Here is a 20,429-nt window from a genome sequence, read left to right on the forward strand (position 1 = left end):
GACGAATAATAGCTGCAATGTTTCAGTGTTTTTCCACATTCTTAGAAGCTGGCAGTTGGGGCAGGAGTGATTGCAAATTACTACTAGGAGAGCACCTAACTTAAATCAGAGGTGCCCACCAAACCTGCGCCATTGAAATTTTTAGAGAGGTTGTTTTGACGGGTATTTTTCTCATTTGGGGAGGGGGCGCTTGCTTTGGGGGGGGGGGTCTTCTCGATATTAGGGGGGTTAGCCCTTGCTCTTAGGGGGCACTCCTGCTTAAACTTTTGGGAGGGCGGAAACTCTCAATCGGCCGAATGGAACTCAAAATTTAGTCCAATGATAAAATAAAGGTATACACACAGCACACATAAGTAATGAAAAGGACCATTCGGGCATTTAAATGTTGCAATAATGTCTCAAACTCTGCGAATCGTTAGACAAAATTTATCGAATGAGGAGTATTTTGGAAAGTCTCTGTGACGTCAAATCCGGGTGTCCCTTTTGTTGCTCAGGAAAAAAAAATCTATTTCTTTTGTTGGAATGTTATTAGTTTCTACACTTATGAAGTAAAAAAAAAAAATTATCTCGTTCCCACAAAGAGTATATTCTTTTTTCCTTTTAAGGGGGGAGGAAACCAGTTTAGCAGGCCGAAAGTTTAGTGATTTCCGAGATTTTTTTTTTGACAGGAAAGAAATAATCAGAATGTTTTTAAACTTAGAGGATATTTTATTCATCTTTTGAAGTACACCTTGTAATTTTTTGAAGTCATTTCCACCAGAAGTAGTGGAGTTTGAAGCTGCTGTCCATGGGCGGTCGCCATCAGAGCTTGTTGCAGGTGTGCATTACCGAAGCCACATTTTTTGCCGGTACAGTGCCCGCCGCTTATTAAAATCGCATTCGTTTTGAGGACATTTACTTTTATAAAGCGACTGATTTTATAAACCGGCACTCATGCACTGAAAAAATAAAAGGTTTTTAAGTATAAATACTCTAAAAAAGAAATTAATTACGATTAGTTGTATTTTATTTTTAGTCAAGTTGTATTGTTTTATTTTAGTTCAGTTGCAAAATACAGTTGGCATTTTAACTTACATAAGGTACACTTTTAAATTTCTCTAGGGTCTTAAAATATTGACTTATTGTTGTTTGAATAAGAGAATTTGAAAGTAAAGATTGAGAAATCCCTACTTTTATTGCAGCATCAAACTAACTACATTTAGGAAGCTTGTCATACTAATTTAAAATTTTGAATTAATCTTTCACACCGAAGTCGGCACGACTTGCTAGCTAACAATTTTAATTGAATTGTAAAAATGAACTGTCAACCACTGTAGATAGCCAAATGAGCACGAACTAATTGACTCAGTGGTGAGTGAGCAGGGCTGCATGTCGAAACAGTTCTGCGAAGTGGATATACAGGCAGCACCAACTAAATATATGGATCTGAAACAATTCTCTTGAGATTGCTTCATTCTTCTTCTTTTTTTTCCATTTAACTGCCCCCCCCCCCAAAAAAAAAACAATGTACAACCTTCACTTTTTTTTTCGTTTTTGTTTATGTGGAATTTGTTATTTTATTAGTGTTGCAATGTTTTTAAATCCTTGAAAGAAGAAATAAAATCCTGGTTCTATTCAGAGAAGAATTAACATATGCTCTCCAAAAGTTTGATTTTTTAAAGCGGCGAGGATGATTTTATTGAAGGATAAACCTAGCATGTTTTCATATAGAAAAGATTCTGTTCTTCCAGATTTGATTCTATAAAGCGGCTGATTTTATAATCCAGTGATTTTATTAGTGGCGGGCACTGTAATCATATTTTTTTTTTCTCGTAAACAACACATTTCCCCAGAATATGAACCTAATTGTGATCAAAAAAGTTGAAAGTTGCACGTTTTTGAGGCGTTTGGTTTTGTTATGTTATGTCTTTCTACCATATTTTTTTCCATTTCTTGCATTAAAAAAAATATTTTTATTTAAAATAATATCAACAAAAAAGTTTGGTCGATATAGAGTATAATTGAATAAATGATATTCACACAAATTTTCAGAACGATTGGTTAAAAACTCTTTGAGCTAGAATGCCTACAGTTGAAAAAAAAAAGTTCTTTCGAGAGAAACGCGTTTGAAAAAAAATTCTGTGAACGTTTTCGAATGTCTACAGTAAGAGCTCATAGCCAGGGGTGCCCACCTAGGAAGGGGGGGGGGGGGGTCATGGCGCAGACTGCGCCTTTGAAATTGGGGGGGGGGGGGTTAAGGCATATTTTCCTCTTTTTTGGGGGGTTTCTGATTTGGAGGGGGGGGTGTCTTTGTGGTTTTAGAGGGTGTGCGCCCTTGCTCTTAGGGGGGTGAGCCCGCCTGTCATAGCATTGGATCTAATCGGAACTTTTCACTGAAAGTTTGGCAACATACTGTTGAATAGGTTTACTAACATTTTCTGACATAACAAATAAAAAGTGGATTTTTTGACCGGTCTGAACTGGTTTCTCTCCTTAACCGTACAATAACCCAAATGTGTTAAACCAAGAAGATTAATATTTCTTTTCAGCAAGTAGCGCGGGAGCTCAGCCCCTGCACTTCTTTCCCAGTGAATTTTCTACAGGTAAGATGGAATTACTGACTCTTTATCTCTACACTAGTGGTACCCGCACGGCTTTGCCCGTAATAGAAAAATTAAAAGATCTTTTGGTTCGCCTGTATATTTACAAATAATGTATGGTGAATTTTCTCGCCAATTGGCTTGTGCTCATGTTACGGTTCCACGTTATGGTAATTTCGTAATTTACTTGTCCATCTTACGAAAATTTTGTTCTTAAAATTGGAATAGAGAAAGAACCACATCGAATTTTCGAAAAATCGCTTCGAGGTGCATACCCCCATGCTACAAACTAACTTTGTGCCAAATTTCATGAAAATCGGCCGAACGATCTAGGCGCTATGCGCGTCACAGAGTTCCTGACAGACAGACAGAGATATTTTCAGTTTTATTATTGGTAATAATAATAATAATATAATATAACAATAATAAAGATAAAGATAGTATAAAATGAAGTCTCCAAAAAGCGTCTGTGTGTTTGAACTCGCAAAACTCGAGAATTACCTGGCTGATTTCGCTGAAATTTTCACAATTTGTTCCTTTAAGCTCTGAGAAGGTTTGCAGGCCAGTTCGAAAAAAATTCGATGAATAGTTCTTTTTTTATTCCAATTTAGGCTCAACTTTCACGTTAATTCCCGAGTATGGGAGTGAATAATTACTTGCACATATCAATATTACATATCGTTGGAAAGAGTAGAATTTCCCGCGTTCTACGCAATTTGTTTCAATGCTCTAAATTACTTACGGCGGGAGTTATTTGCTTTTGTAGCTCGAATTTGTTTAGGCTTAGTTGAGCTGTAGGCACTACTTCCTTCATTAAATCTTTCAATAAAAAGCGAAGCAATTGTCCCACAGTTTTCTTTTTGACACCATTGAAAAAAGCGACATTTTTTACTCTAGATCTAACTCAACCTAAGGTCGAAAGTTTAACCCTCTATCTCCATTAGAAAAAAAAGTTAGAAGCGAATTAAATGACGTTCAAAAATCTGTTCTCTATTCAAGTTTTTAACCATTTTATTTTGCGTTTCCACGGTAACGCTTTTTGAATCCATTGTTTATTTCCAACCATCTCATTTTCAATTCTTAAACTTCACTTTCCATGATTACGCGTTTTCAATCTATCTTTCTCATTTTATTTGAATTTCTTAAAAGTATTTTAATATCTGTCGTCATTGTTTGGAGGGGAAATTTTGCATGATGTTTTTTTTCTTTTATTTATGCCTGATTGTTGAATATACGTCACTTGACACAATTTTTGATTTCAAAGTAGACCGGGCAAAGCCGGGCAACGCAGCTAGTTCGTTTTTTTTAAAACCTATCAATGAGAGCAAAAATAAAAGAACATAGTTCTCAGTTCTGTATTTGAGAAATATGAAGCGCTACTTATCTTCATTTTAAACTGATAACTTAAAACATTTTGCATTTTTAAAACTGTTATTATATAAAATATGTTAAAAATCCAAAGATTATGATAAACAAACTCTCATTTTTAATTCCACAAACGACAATCTAGTGAACAAATAATCACGAAAAAAAAAAACCCTTTAAATTTTGTTTTTGTGATTTAGTGTCCTTTACATCCCATCTACAAGGTTGGTTTAACAATACAATATACACGAAGCAAAAACTATTATTAAAAAAAAGGAAAAAAGTTATTAGTATTTCATTTGTGTACATTAGTTAGATCAATTGCGCAAAACAAGAAATAAAGTATTTTCTTCATGATTCCAAACATTTTTACGAAAGGATTTCTACGCCAAATGAAAAAAATCTAAAAGAAAAAAAAAAAACGCCTGTGCATTGACATCGCTGATAAATATTCAATCTTTGTTTCATTTGGTGAAAACATACTCGCACATTTAAAATATTGGTACTAATCTGAACTATTTTTTTCTGCTCGTGATGAAATAGTTTAGAACTTAAAAGTTATATGGAACAAGAGTTATAATCTTTTTAGTAAATTTTAAGTAAAATTCTGAGCCTTCACGCGATTTAATTGTTAACGGACGAGAAGATCGAAGAAATCGCAATTATTTTTTATTTTCTTACCTAGCACATAAAAGTGAAATGCATTTGTTATTAAATTAGATTGTCCTAGCAGTTGCACTAACAGAAAGGTCCAGATTAAAATCTCCTATTTCAATAGAATAACATACTCTAGAGATGGGAATGTTCGGACCCCCCCCCCGGCCCGAAACTTTGGTTAAAAACCGATTTTCCGTTTTTTTCGAAGAAGTTTATTTACTTTTATGAGAAATTGGAAATTTTGAAATTTATAGCTCAAAATTATGTACGTATTCAGAAATTTGTAACACTTGTATTCCAACGCTTTTTTTGTTAAATATTTTTACATTCAGTATCCCACTTGAAAACACTAATTTTCACTATGCAAGCTGTAAGATAATTTAATTTCCCTTCATACTTAAGTATTATTTGGCTACTTTTCTGATTAACACTGTAAATACGTACACAAAACAAGATTAGTATTTCTGTTATATCAATTAGTGGAAATGTTTTAGTTAAAATATTAATATATTTTCATTTGATGTGTGTAGAAATGGCATGGCCAGAAAAAACCGCAAAAATTTTAGAGGGAAAACTAGTTTTTCTCCAGAACGTTTTTTTTCATTCGGGAAAAATTGAAATTTTTTTCACAAAATAAAGTTTTCAGAAATTTACAGCATTTAGATTCAGATGTTTTTCCCCCCTTGTTTATTTATTTATTTATTTTTTTAATTGTTCAGAATTTCACATGAAAACAACACCAACTTTGATGATGGAATCTGCAAGCTAATTTAAGTTCATTGTACACCAAAACATTTTATGCTACATTTGTTTCACAAAACTGTAAAAGTATACACAGGACATAATTCTATCAAAAAATTTGATTTAGCAATTTATAAAAATCATACACTTCTCAAAATTATCATCACTAAATGATGATTCTATTCATTTCGATTATTTTGGGTATTTTGAACTTAGAAATCTAAGACTGGCAGTTAGAAAACAGAAAGAATTTTTTAATAGTAAAGGTTTTAAGCATATTTCAAAGAAGAAATAATGAAATAGCATAGATTTTCAGTGCATATGTTTTCAAATATATAGAACTTTTTAAACTTTGATGGAAAATATTGCATAAACTACATTTTAATTGGTAAAAACTCAAATTTTCCATTTTTTTTCCACGTTTTCAAAGTTCCCGAAAGTTTTATATCTCTAAATATAACTAAAATCAACTAGAACAAAATTTTTATTCTTGTCAAAACACCTGAATCTGTTTGAACTCAAGAAAACTCCAGAATAAATTATTTGATACAAAATCACGTGCAAAGACGATGATATTTTTTTGTCAAAAAAAAATCTGCCACCACGAATAAAAAAAGAAACTAGCATGCGGTGCGAGAGTGAAAGAAGTTTCACTCATTTTTCTGACGCGTAATTCAATTATTGTTCTTTTTTCACATCAACGAAAAAATAATCTTTAAAGTTCTTCTTCTGTTCACAAAAAACAGAAAAAGATTAAACAGGAACGACACGTGACTGCAAATAGGTGTCCTGAATGCCGCACGAATCGTGACGTCATGCTCCATGAACGCTGACGTCACCCCAGAGGAGATGAATGACTCATCTTCTCTGCTGTTGACGCAAGCGACCGGTGGGGAAACTTTAACCGTCATTGCGAAGTTTGCGCAGCGAAGAAAAAGCTGCTTAGAAGCAAAAGCAAAAAGGAAGCAAATATCCGCGGAAGCATTTCTCAAAGAACTTAGCAAGTTTTGTGCATCAAAATCACGGAATAGGAACCCATATTCTGTCGGGTAAGTACTGAATTAGAATAATATTTCTGTTACGCGGGTATGTTCGGCTATGTTTACATTTTGTGGAAGTGTAGGTGTACTCTAGTTTCGATTGCCGCAATGAGGAAGGTTAATTGCGAACTTCCAAATTCATGTATCTGAAATAACTTATATTTTTGGGAAAAATATAGAATTATGCAAAATCTATCTCCAATTTTTTTTTCGATACATATCAGTTCATGTAAAGTAGACATTATTTTGAAGACATTGATTTGATATAACATGAATGTTTCTTTTTACCAGTTCATATATTTTAGTAACGTTTTCGAATTGCAATCATATGTAAACACGTTGCGCAATTCTTTACTGTTTTACCCAATCAATTTTTATTATGAAATAAACTTCAATATGTTATAATGCTGTTAAAATATGTGGAGGCTATTTATGCAGACGTAATTCGATTGATTGTTCGGAAATTAATGAATTTACCTTTAGTTTCAAAAATTTTTTGATGAAAAAATTAAGAGAAACAATTATTTTTATGTTTATTGCATTATATTAACGAGTAATTATGTTTTGTGTATGCGTACAGTATGCCTACAATTTTGTACTGTTCTAGTATTCATTTTGATCTTCAACTTATGAAAATTTCAGAAATTATTATTAACGAGTGTGAACTCTTCCGTTTACTTGCGTTTAGTGAAAAATATTTGACACAAAATATTTTTATTTGTTACTAAGTGGTTCAAATGACCAACCATCTTAATTGTACTTTCGTTTGGTTGACCATCCCAAGGATGAAGTTCTCTCTTGTTTCCCCGGGGGACCTACAGCTTAATGTCGGACCCAAATCTCCGAGACATGATCGGAGAAAGTGCTGTACCGATCAATAACATCCATGCTTTCATTGTGATTCAAACCCTGTCTTTCAACTTAACCAATTATGCCTCTGAAAGGCTTTTATTTATTTTTTTTAAACTAGGTAAATTGTTCAACAACTTATTGGAGTGAAAAATTGTTCGGTTTTTTTTTCTGAATCGTTTGCGCCTTCAGAATTTTTAAAGGGGTGGCAATATTAATTTATTGTTAGAATCAATGTTTCGGTTAACCTGTCTGCACAATTTAAATATTTTTCATTAATTGATAGTTTTAATTACATTGTGATTTTTTCCAATTTTTCTCTTCATTTTTATAAACTTTTGCAAAATTTGGGTAAACATGTTAAATTTCTTAAATTTCTTGCGTAAGTTCATTCTTCCAAATGCATATTTTGTTTATTTTTGGCTTTTTCTTGTACAAGTGTGATAAATGACAATAATTGTGCACATCAAACATAATTGCCTTGATTTTTAAACTATAAGAAGAGGTTTCCACCTCCAGCTCAGTTAGTCCTATGCCGGGCTGATGAGTGCTAATAAGCACGAAACTGCAGTCCTCGGCTGGAATTGACTGAGCTGGCGGTGTATTTCATGTATTTCATATAAGAAGGTGCAATGTTTCCAGGGCCGGATTTAGGGGAGGGCAGGCGGGGCTACTGCCCCGGGGCCTCCACAACAAAGGGGCCACCACAATAAAATATATACAAAATATCCTAATCAAAGTATCGGATATTTTCGAAAATATGATGATCTTTTCAAACCCTGATTAGGGGCCTCCACTCCTTCGCTGCCCCGGGGCCTCCGCACTTCCAAATCCGGCCCTGAATGTTTCGCTGAAGTTTAAGAATTATTTACAAAACTCTAACACTTACAAAACATTCAGTTATCTGAAAATGCTAATGATACTCTCTATATATTTTCTTAGCTTAATGTTTCTTCGAGTTCTGCCCTAAAATGTCATAAACAACATATCAGGGTTGGCAAGGTTTTGGACACTACAATTAAAACCACGGTAAACACCCTGGTTTTTACCGTCCTGTTCAAAACCCTTGTGTCCGAAAGTATCCAAAACTATATTTTTAGAAAAATTGTATTATGTGAGCCTCAAAAACAGAATATCATGTATCGAAGTAATGTTTTATGTTGAACATTTATTCAACGCAGAACATTCAACTTATTTAAGGCGCTGATTTTAATCTAGTCACATAGAAGTTGAATTCTTGATAAAAATTTCTATTTGTATGCATTAGTTTATTATTATTATTGATAATAGTAACCAAATTTCCCTATGTTTGTGCATGTGGGCAAGGCAATTATTTTTTTGAATATATAATATTAATTCAATGTAAAACTTCAAGTATAAATATATATGTAACTTATTTATGCAGCGGATTGTAGTCTAGTTACTTAGAAATTAAATTCTTCATTGAAAATTTCAATTTGGATGCAGGAGTTTTTTTCCCCTAAACCAAAAACCAAATTTTTCGACATTTATGCATGTGTCAAAAGAAAGTGTTCAAACTATAGTGCAATAATTGACTTAAATGCAATAAATTACAATTGTTTGTAGTTACAGAATGTATTATATTAAAAATATGAACTAAAAAAAGAATAGCACAAGTTTCATAATATAAGTGTTTCATCATCAATTTCTTGTTCTGTTATCTATGATTTAAAAAGCAATTTTCGTTAAAATATTATGTAAAACTAATTTGCGAAAAAACCATTTAAAATATTGAGCTTTTTTTGGCACCTAAATATTGCACATTTAATAACATTCCTTGGAGTTATAAATAGAACTGAAATTAATTGTCTTGGTAGTGTTGTGAATTTTCTCTCATAACTCTACCAACTGTTACATATAAGAAAGTTTTTATTATTCGTTATTGCCATTTTTTTAAGTAACAAATATTGGAGAAAAATATAATCAAATACTCATTAATTAAGCCTTAGTAATGTCTGTATTTATGCATTACAAATATTGCAGTAAATACGAATTGAATAGATTAGCCCTTTAGCTTTAGCATAGTTTTGGACAGTTTTCGATGGTAAAAACCACCTGTCCTGTCCTAAACCAGTTTTGCACAGTCCAAAACCCAACCCTGCAACGTATTCAAGGCAAAAATTTATTACATTAAATCGCGGTTTTCTTAAAAACTAAATCAAGACGTTCATCTGAATTTTTATCTTTGAAATTTCTTCTCCGAAAATGTGCTTTTCATTACGAAATTTATGATCGACGTCAGACAAGTATCAAATGTAACATTTTAATTCCAATTGCCGTTTCTTGGGATGGAAAATGAATTCCATCATGCAGAATTTTTATGCAAAATATAAAACATGAATGAATGTACACTTGACCAAATTTGAGGCCTATTTCCGATTTTCAATGCATGAAATACGTGTGTAGAGACCAGGGGTGTCCCGAATTAAAATTTTTGGTGGGAGGGAAAATTATTAATTTACCTAATGAATTTACAATTTACCGAATCATAAAATACGAACATGCATACATACGTATACATAGCATCTAATGAGGAGAAACATTAGGCATCATTTAAAAAAAAAAAAAAAGGAAAAAGAATATCAATATTGTCTCCAAATTTTGTTTTGAGTATCACGAGTTATGTATTGTATACAAATTTGCCGAATTATTGGCAAAAGTTGTCAAATGAAGAAATTTTTGAGAGGGCACAGTGACACCCGTGACCTTCCGTTGGGGCGCCCCTGGTAGGAACGTGAAAAAATGTCTCTGATCGACGTAAACGTGACTTAACGTTGTAGTTGTGACCTTGGTGGGTTTAAAATGGGTCATGTGTTCATTAATCTTTCAAGTAAGAAATTTTTCGGACCCAATTAATAACTTTTCTGCTTATGCGATGTGAAAAACAAAGTTCTAATAGTTCGAAAGATCGCAATATTTTCCGGATTAGTATTTGGTTTTGTAGAGTTCAACATAGGCGAGTGCAGAGCAATTGTGGGTTTTTGTATTTCAAAGTTCCAGATACTGCTTCCCGGAAAATATTTAGGAGCTTTCAAAAGTGAGTGCAAAAAAGTAAATAAATAAAAATTAATAGTAATAAATAAATAATAAATAAACTAAAAATCTCTCCCAGGTATTTCACTGTCCTCTTCTGCCGGTGTGATTCAAATATAATTACTTGAAATTTTCGGAAATGATGAGAAAGCTCACTGCCCCCTCCCCTCCACCAGAACTCTACAAATATGCATACAAAATCATTTAAATCACGGGAAAAAATCATTTAAAAAGTTTTTTTTTTTAAATAATTTTTCAGTTTTAAAATATATTGTCAGATTAAGATTTTCGGAAAAGGCAACCCAAAATTTAGTGTGCGGAGGGGGGGGGGGGGGGCTCAGAACATAAATTTTCGGGACGGGGAATACAAGACAAAAAGGGTTAATAAATCTTCAACACAAAATTTTTTTAATGTGTTAACATGTATAAAAATGTTAACATGTATAAAAATATGGCTACACGTGAAGACTAACTAAAAGGAAAGTCAAAAGTTAGTAACCGCAACTGCAAACAAATGTTATAAGAAAAGTTCAATGAAATGCAATTATTTGTTTCCTTCTCTTATTTATTTACTGATTGACTCATTGGGGGTGTCACGGTCCTTCAGTTGACACCCTATGAACATTTTGTTTTGTTTTAAAATTACTAACAGTTTTTCCAAACTGTGCCGTAACATTTTGTGGAATGATTCATTTCTTCAATCAAAGCTGTTTGAGGAAAGTTGAAGTTAACATTTCCAGCCAAGCCTGACGTTGTTTTAATCTACCTGTCTGGAGTGGTTTTTGAGGTCAACGTGACTCAGCATCAGTTCAATCGACTCATACTGGAAATGAGTGACCAACTTCCTCCGAAAAATCTTCCAAAATACCTGACTTCACCATTTTTTTCCTTTTACACAACCTTGCCGCTCGCGTTACTAGAGGTTTGGCAAGGACATCTGGCAACATGTTCTTTCGGGTGAGTCACAAACAGCAGCATCTACATGCTGGGAAAAGCTGAGCAGCGAACTTTTTTTTTTTCAACGTTTGGAAAGGTTTTCGATTTGGAAGTGGTATTCATTGAAACAGGTTTATCTCGTTCCAAAGCGTTGAAACTGCTCAAAGTTATGTTTTTAGCATTGTTTTTATGTTTAGTCATTTCGTTGCGCTCATTATTTATCGGCATTGGAATGAAATTCATTGCGATTGGAAGTATATTTTGTTTTTCCCGAAAGTTCGGCATTCCTTTGCTTAATTTGCTAGCCTTGTGGGTGGAAAGAGTGATACCAACAAGAAAATCAACTCCCATCTTTGGATTATTTACACAACCTGATTAAGTTAGCTGGGGCCCTAGACCAAATGATTTTTCGGAGTTTTTGTAGTTAAACCTCACAATTTTGGCCACTGGCTGAAACAGTTTTAGTCATTTGGGGGTCCCTAAAACGTGGGGACCCTAGTCCACGGCCTATGTCTATTCAGTAATCAGGCCTTGATATTTAGAAGGATATTACTCCTTACTTAGGGACGTTATCTCAAAATTTTTTCGGCATTAGCGAGAGGTCAGAGAGTACATTCTTGATATATATCGCATAAAAGCATCGAAGTACGTGCAGGCAGATACATTATCACTCTATATTGCTTAAACCCACGGGAGGAGAAGTTACCTCTCTTACCCGAAGTGATGACCACATTCGCTTGCTCAGAATAGTATTCTAATGAGCAAATAGAAATGTTTCGACCCTCTCTCGGGAACTCATATTACTTTCCTTTCTTTCTCTCGCTGTCATTTGTAACAATGAATCCGAGCGTGTTCGATGCAAATCTTCCGATTTTTTCTGAGCCAGGAGAAAAACTTGAAATTGCCACTCTTTCCCATATTCCTTCAAGTTTTTTTAAATCAAGTTCCAACTTGGAAAAAAAAAATAACTCTAAGAAATGGGGGCAAGAGCCCCGGCTTGACCTTCCTTTCCTAGACCCGACACTAATGTGCAAACAAGAGCTTTTGAAATATTAAAGCAAATGATTACATTTAAATCAAAATTGGAGTAGTCATGATCAGATGTTTGTAGTTTATATAATTTTACGAAGACTAAGTCGCTGCGAGGGGGCAAGACTCGGGGTCAACCCCCCCCCTAATACGGCAGTTTGTAATCATAAGAACTGTTATTCCCTCTAGATAAATTCTGGCTGCGCTATGTGCGGATTTGTTTTTGTTATTCCGTACATATTGTGTTCGACATGAAGAACGAACGATCGTTTCTCTCTCTCCTTTGTTAAGGACCTTTTATCATTAACTTATGAATGAAATGTTGGAAACTACACACAAAAAAAAAAAAAAAAAAAAAAAAAAAAAAAAAAAATCCCGACAAGTTTTTTTTTTATATTTTAGAAATCATCCCTCAAAGCCAGACTAACGTAAGTCACATAATCACTTCTTTGCAAGAGAGCGTTAAAACATTTCTTTGATTGTTAGGACTCTCTCTCTTTTAACACTATTAATTAAATAATTATATATATTTTTTATATTTTGATAGAATTACGTTTTTATGGCATAGTGCGGAATAAGATTCTACATACGATGCAGTAATAACCTGAAAATTACCATTTTTGAACGCACGTTAATCTGGCTCTGAGGTACAGAACATGAGCTAGAAAGAACAAATTATTCAATGATCCAATTTTCATTCATGAATGCATCAGGTAACTTATCTTTAAAAAAAATATCTTAAGAGAAAAGGAATAAAACAATTTCTTTTGCTTGACGCGATTTCCTTTTTCGCGCGCTGGTTTCGGTTGCGCAGATGGTTCCCATGTGGGACCGCCGGAAGTACCCTCCCCTCTTACATCCTATCAAAAGTTTTCGAAGGGGTGGGTATCCGCTGCGGCCCCGCAGACGATTTGTTGCGCTTCTCATTCGGATTTTCTGTGCCGGCAGTGTGTTCTTAACCTCATTCGATCATCTGTTCTCGTAACTTTTTCTGTCGGCAGTGTTGTGATGCTTTTGATTGAATTTAGTTAAGAGTTTCGAAGAGTATTTTTCAAGTAAGAGTTTTAATTTTCTATTCTTTTTGTTTTGCTTTTTAAAATTCAACAACCCCAGAGTTTTTTAAATATTTTTCTACAACGAGAAAATTTGCCGACTTCGATTTTTCTGCCGTATAGCTTCAAGGAGGCATTTTTGGGGGTGATTCAGAATGAGTTACTGCTTTCACTTTAAGTAATTTCTTTTTTTACATTACCAACGTAAAAAAAAAAAAAAATCATTTTAATTCTTATTAGCTGTTTGGAGCTTTTAAAAATTAAAGATATTTAAACGTTGTGCCGCTTGAAAAGGTCTTAATATTTTGAGTAATACGAATTATATATCACCATTTTCGGCCACAGAAAAAAAAAGAGTCATAGCCAAAAATAAAAAGATGTTTGGGAACCATTACTTTTTAGGGAAATAATGGTTGAAAAAGATTTTGTTTTTATTTAATACAAATACGCTTTATCACAGTTTAAAGTCTGCTAAGACAGAATAGATTTACGAGATCAGTTAGCTACAAATTACTTTTCAGCCCTGATCCTGAAATAATATTACTATGATGATTAATTTTTCAGTTTTGATTGATTTCACATTCTTCAGTTATATGTAACAGTATGGTCAAAATAAAAGCGGCCCAGAAAATATATTCTTGTATTTTCCAGGTAGTTTAACTTTCGTAACTCTGCATAATAAAACTGTAAACCGTTTTGTTTGTAAGTGAAAAACAGATTCAAACTGGAAACTTTAAAGTCATGATCTAATTAAAAAAAAAAAAAAAAAAAAAAAAAGCGGTGAAATCAGAAAAAGAAGTTTTTCTAAGTTAAAACCGATAGTTCCTCTATTGATTCCGTTTTATACAATTACCATATTTTTTCAGCAAAACGTCAAAAATCAGACCGAGTTGATAACAGCGTAAGTGCACTGTTATCTCCTTACTTCGCAAGCCAAACCTATTGTCTAATAAAATTACGCCAGTGGAGTAAATGATGAAAACCGCAGATTGTAGGTTGAAACTTTTGTTATGACTCGATGATTAACAGTACGTTCTAGATGCAATAAAAAGATAATATGAAATTTAAGTAGTTTCACTACACCCTGAAAACTCTGTAATTCTTGAAATTAATTGTTTTACGTAGCGAACTATGACACTGGCAAATTTTTAGGCGGCTGGAATATTATGACAAAGGAAAACAACACGTTTTCTCATATTTTAAACACATTGAATAAATTTAAAATCAGTCTAAATTCTACCTGTTACTTCTAATTTTAATATTTAATGTTAAACATGTCGAATGACTTTTTAACGCTATTTGTGGAAGATGAACTTAAATTACAATTGCATTTTCTTCGTCCACAATTAATGTTTCATTAAAATCAATTTTCCTGTTTCTAGTGTAATTGAAATCTGGCAATTCTAAACGTAAATATATCGTCGTTGCGCCTCCACAGCGGCTATGTGCATCTGCTCAAATTTCTTCAGAAAGGAGAAAAAATGTCATTACTTGGAATTTTCTTAATTAGAAAATTTGTTTTTAGTTCCATTTTAAATTAGTTTCGCATCTATTATCCTTTACCCCAATATTTCACACATTCGTTTTCTGAATGAATCTGTGAAGCGAGCTTAAAAGAGTATTTTTGTAAACCCATTGCAAGTTTTAAGGTTTTTTTTTTGGTCACACAATCAATGCACGCAAAACGGGTTTTTTGGGACAAATCTGCAATACAAAATTGCCCCTGAATCAATGAAAAGTTCGATTTACTCTAACAGACTTTGAAAGTACCACCAGGCTCGTGATTTTGACGATCAGGGGGAGGTCAATAGACCCCCCCTCCGCATTTTAAAATTATAATGAACCTATACAGTTTTCATGTATTTTGATGTCTTTTCCTATAAACTTGCTTCCTTTGCTTCCTCCCCCCTCCCCTGGAAAACCGATGGGCCTCGGTACAGCAACGATATGTAACTTCACAAAAATCTGAAAACTCCGCCCTGTTGAGCCACCCATGGGTAACATTTCTCTTCATTATGACGTCAGTTTTGAGTTAAGGGTTGCGTCACCAAATTGAGGTTTTGCTCGCTCAAGATTGCGTCATTCCCAAAAGTGCTATCCTATGATAAACCATTTCCGAAACCAGATTGTTGCTAACGGTTGTCTTTCGTTTCAGTCGCAACCTCCACGATGTCTGGAGGCGTGGATGTCCAACTACCGGGAGACACCATCCTGTCCGACCACCATCACCATCATCACCGTCGTCGGCCACAGATGCTGTACCTGCCTTCCTCTCGCGCCTCCGGTCGGCGGCGACCCCCTTGCTCATCCAAGTCCTCCCTCCAAGATGACCACCTGACAATGGTCTCTTCCTCCGAACTTAACTCGTCCCTGAAGCAACAGCCAGGATCCACTCCTCTGGTCCTCGACTGCCGACCGACTTTCGCTTTCGGCAGGGGACACGTGAACGGGGCTGTGTCTGTTCGATGCGCTGACAGAATCAGCCGAAGGCGCCTGCAACTGGGGCGGCTGGGGTTGTGCGACTTGGTGTCGGATCCAGGGGCGCGGGAGAGGCTAGCAGGTTGCAAGGGATCAGATGTTGTGCTCTACGACGATGGAACGTCGGACGCGGACCAGCTGACCGAAGATCATCCTCTGTCGCCTGTCATTGCATCCATCAGGGAGATGGGAGCTAGACCCGTTCTTTTACGAGGTAAGATTTCGATCGTTAATTTTATCTGTTAGTTGTGTATAGTGGGGATTTACAGGTTTTGGGGCTTGTCACAATGCATTATTGGGGCTCTTTAGAGAAGAGAACAACGTAAAACATTTTTCATGTGCCCTTTTAGATTCAATCCGGGGGTCCCTATGTCATGGCTGTCCTTCTCAGTTGCGACGTTTGAGACATGACAAATTCGTCAGTTTGTGCGTTTATCAAATACATATACAGTGAAACCTGTGTAAGTTGACCACTTACGGTGCACTACTTAAGTGGTCAACTTTAGCAGGTGGTCAACTTATAGAGGTTGAATTATATGACACAGATCTAATTCTGTGCCTGAAAATAGCGGTCAACTTAGACAGGTGGTCAACTTTACAGGTTTTACTGTATCTTCATATTCATGTGTTTGATACGTGCTAATACTTTTGCAAGCCTTCGTCTACAAAATAGATATGGAAACAATTTAATGAACGATGCAGAGAAAGTCGGAAAATATTCTCAGAGCGACTAATTCCCTACTTTTTGCGCACATAAGTATATGATACGACAAAAATACCGCACGACCATCGAAGCCCTTATTTTAAACGTATTGTGTCTGTAGAATGTCACTAAAAGAATGAGTAAGCATTTGTTCGATTGACGCGATTTAAATCTTAAATTTTCAAATGTTTTCGTAAGATCTTGCAATTATTTTGCTTTTTCCAACTTAGAATGGAAACACTTAGCATCTGTCTTACTCAGCAGAGCTAAAGGTGTGAGACTTTCACTCACATCGCGTGCAGTTCAATTACAGAATCAGAATTTAGTTTGCCTGATTTAAGACAGATCTCAAAAAGACGATCTTTAAAATAAAATGTTATCAATAATCCATCTTTATGAACTTCGATCAAGTGAGCTCATATTTCAAAAAGAACCTTAACTGAAAGTTAAACTATTTTCCCCTGAAATACGGAAGTTATTATAATTCAATGTACAAGTCATAAATACTAATTAATATAAACAATTTAAAACATTCTGAAGAACATACATCGCCAGCTCAGTCATTCCAGCCGAGGACTGTAGTTTCTTGAATTTTTAGAAATCATTACAAAAAATTAAAGATTAAAACATGATTGGACAAGAGCAGTAAATTAAGAGAGAGTAGTAAAGGATAGTAAGACAAATGTTTTGAGGGGTTTTTTTTGGAAAAAAAGTGGATAACCATGATCTTTATTATTTTTCAAAAATAGGTCTTAAAATAACACAATGTTGTTTTCATTTCATGTTTGTTTATTTTTCTCTTGTTCATGTATTGCAACTGAAAATATTCAGGGGGGAGGGGACCTAAAGATAAACTTTAGGTAAAAATGTTCAAAGTGGAAAAAAAAGGTTATCTCATTGGTGAATGGATTTTTACACTTTGATTGTATTTTAAATTCCTCAGTTCGGCTTATCGCTGTTGCACCATACGGCCGTCCCGCGCCTTGTCACAAACGTTTCGTTTTTCCTACTTGTGTCACTTACCCTGATTCAGATTCTTATCCACGTGTTAGTATCTTTTGAACCCATCTATAATTTCCAGTAAATTAAGTATCAAAACCCATCGAAAATAGTGAATTTGTTTTCAAACTGTTGATGGTAATTTTTGTCAAGGCATGGTTTAAATTATAAATGAATAAGATGTAAAACTCCCAATTGGAAAAAAAGTTAGAGTTAAGTTAAATAATTCGTATACATAGCGTCAAAAAAAAAAAAAAAAAAAAAAAAAAAAAAAAAAAAAAAAAAAAAAAAAAAAAAAAAAATCAACTGTATTTTAATCAATAAGACATTTCAACGAAAATGAATGTTCCAATGTTATTTAGAGATTTTACATCTATGCGCAAAACTTAACCTCGCATGCCGTGAGATGAAAAAAAATTAGAAATTAAGTTTCAAAACTCTCTATAAGGGTAGTAGTTAAAATTCAAAATTATATTTCACTTAAAGGACAGACGGTTTTATTTTGTAACGTAAAAAGTGTGGGAGTCCTAAAGTCTTCCGAATTTGTTCTCATTCATAAATAATCTTAATTCCGTCTAATAGTCAGAAAATTATGTGCTGAGCTCAAACACAAATTCAGTCTTAATCCATAGTTGGGGCAAACGTAACCTGACAGCGTTTTAAAGCTTTTTGCTGCAGCTATAACTTTATTTGCACGCACTAAAGAAGTAGTTCCACGAAACTTCGAAACGGGTGCATAGTTTTTTGTGCAAACTTGTGCCCTATTGTGCTGGTTTCCACGCTGTGCTGCAGCATAATTTCAAAATTTATATACAACATTTCTAACTTTTACTTTGTATACGGACGATATTTCTCCACATTCTTGATCGCGTTTAATCTCAGTAAACATTGCATGCGCAGACCAAGCAGATGCGAAAAAACAATCAACGTCCTTATTAGTCCAACGATCTTATTAGTGCCAGTTTTTTCAGAGGGGGGATGGGGTGCCAAACCGCATCCGTGTCCGAACCGCTTTCGTTGTTTTCCAGGAACGGCCGGTAAACGGGGGAATCCCGTCAGAGATTCCAGAGTTGCGTCAAGGCCAACAAGTGAGTGGACGGGTGCGCGTAGCATCATTTGTTCACTGTACCAAGGTGAACTGTCGTTGGAACGGTTCAAGGCTTTGGCCCACCTTTTAATGAGAGAAACATTCTCTTTCTAGTCGCAATGCTTGAGGAATTACTCATAATAACCACGACGGTCTCTGCCCTTGTATAGAGAAGCGGTCTTTTTCTCCTGATTTACATTTCGTTCGGTCTCATCGGCAAAGCATCTTGGAGTATCGTGGAATTCCTTTCGTGTTACACATTTCCTCGTTATTAATCATGTCTCCGATGGCATCACTTACTCATTTCTGACGAAAGCTCAGCGGAATTTTATCTTTTTAATAAACATTGTTGCCAATTCTCGCGATTCGTTTGGGTGACTTCCGAATTTTAATGCGTTCTCTTGAACTCCTAAATGTCTCCCAACTTTTGGCTAACCAATGAATGGCGTAGTATGGCCTACTAAGAGTCTTCCACCAAAACAACCCAATAGAAGCAACTAACCAAAACAACGGATCTCTGAAGAAAAAGGGGACTAATAGTTTTTAGAATTTGGGGAAAATTTCTTGTAAAACGATCGCGATCGCAAAAACGAATCCTTTTGCTACACGAGTATAAAAATCGATGTATCCGATCATTTTTGAAAAAATTTAATTTCATTTTCCTTCTTTTTGAAACTTTGTCTCCCAAAAATGCGCCAAAACCTTCCCAATGTTTTTTTCCACCTTTTGTTCTAAACTTTCTGAACTCTTATCTGCTACAAAGGATGTTCATTATCACTTACGAGAGAAAACGATCTAAACTACTTTTAAAATATCTCTCCCATCCCCTAACCCTCTTAAAAGTTTTAGGTTTCGTGCAGTCTTGGTTTAAGAAATTTATTCTTTAAATTTTAAATTCTGAGTCTCTCCCTAATTTTCATCTGTCAATGTTGGCAGCTGCGATATTAAATAAATCTTGATACCAAATCTATTAATCATCAAAGAACTATGGATATCTGTGACAATGCTCTGTCTAACAATTTATAGCTGGGTTCCTTTTGAAAGTATTAATTTTCGTAAAATTGCGATTAATTGTATCGAGCCGATCGTTTTCTTTGTGAACAGCTGATCCATAAATTGGGATTGAATTTGAAATGTACAATAAATATTAACACATTTCTCTTTCTCATTCATGAACCATCTTTGTTTTAAAATTGTTTTATGTTTAAGGAACGCAAAAGGTTTTTCTTAAAAGGTTTTGTTTTTAAGGTTGCAGGTTTTTCAGAAGGGTTCGTCAGTGATCGAGTTTTTTTATACATATATTTTTTTTTTATAAAGAGTCATATTTTTTGCGTTCGTGAACTTGATGAAGGAAAAGGGTATTGTGGGATTGATTTTTTTTTTTTTCAATATTTTTCACTGGTTATGTAGATATTTTATAACACATGTATTTGTTTTCTTGACAATTTCGTGCATGAACCGATGACATCTTAGTCATAGTATTGTCACTTTGTGTAAATTTTTTGTATGCATTTTTATTTATTCAACTATCATTTACCATGGACATTGTCTACGTATCGGTCTACGTATTTTCCATGATTTCACTAGTTTTGTTGTTGGGTTTAGAGAATAAGAATCGGTTTCTGGTTAAATTAGAGATGGTTAGTGCGTCCATTAGTTTTGGCTTCATGTATTTAATTTTTGCTGTTGGTCTAAATTCAGAAAGTTCCCCCACACAACCAGGGCCTGATTACTGAATAGACCAACTAGGCCGTGGCATAGGGCCCCAAATGTCTAAAATTTTAAAGTTTGACTGCAAGGGGGTTCCGAAAAAGTGTTTGGCGTAGGGCCTCCCGCTATCTTAATCGGACTCTGCCCACA

The 20,429-nt window shown here is 34.6% G+C and overlaps 1 protein-coding gene across 1 annotated transcript in view; it reads left to right on the forward strand.

The window, feature by feature from the left end:
- Positions 1-6,240: 6,240 nt before the first annotated feature.
- Positions 6,241-20,429, forward strand: part of LOC129229589 (dual specificity protein phosphatase 10-like) — a 28,009-nt gene continuing 13,820 nt past the window's right edge. Inside the window, exons 1-2 of the mRNA XM_054863928.1 lie at positions 6,241-6,391; positions 15,458-15,994. Of these exons, the coding sequence (XP_054719903.1) occupies positions 15,472-15,994 (523 nt within the window). The 5' untranslated portion in view covers positions 6,241-6,391; positions 15,458-15,471. The remainder of the gene's footprint in view (positions 6,392-15,457; positions 15,995-20,429) is intronic.

This window comes from Uloborus diversus, chromosome 1, assembly GCF_026930045.1.
Source record: "Uloborus diversus isolate 005 chromosome 1, Udiv.v.3.1, whole genome shotgun sequence".
Lineage (NCBI taxonomy): Eukaryota > Metazoa > Arthropoda > Arachnida > Araneae > Uloboridae > Uloborus > Uloborus diversus.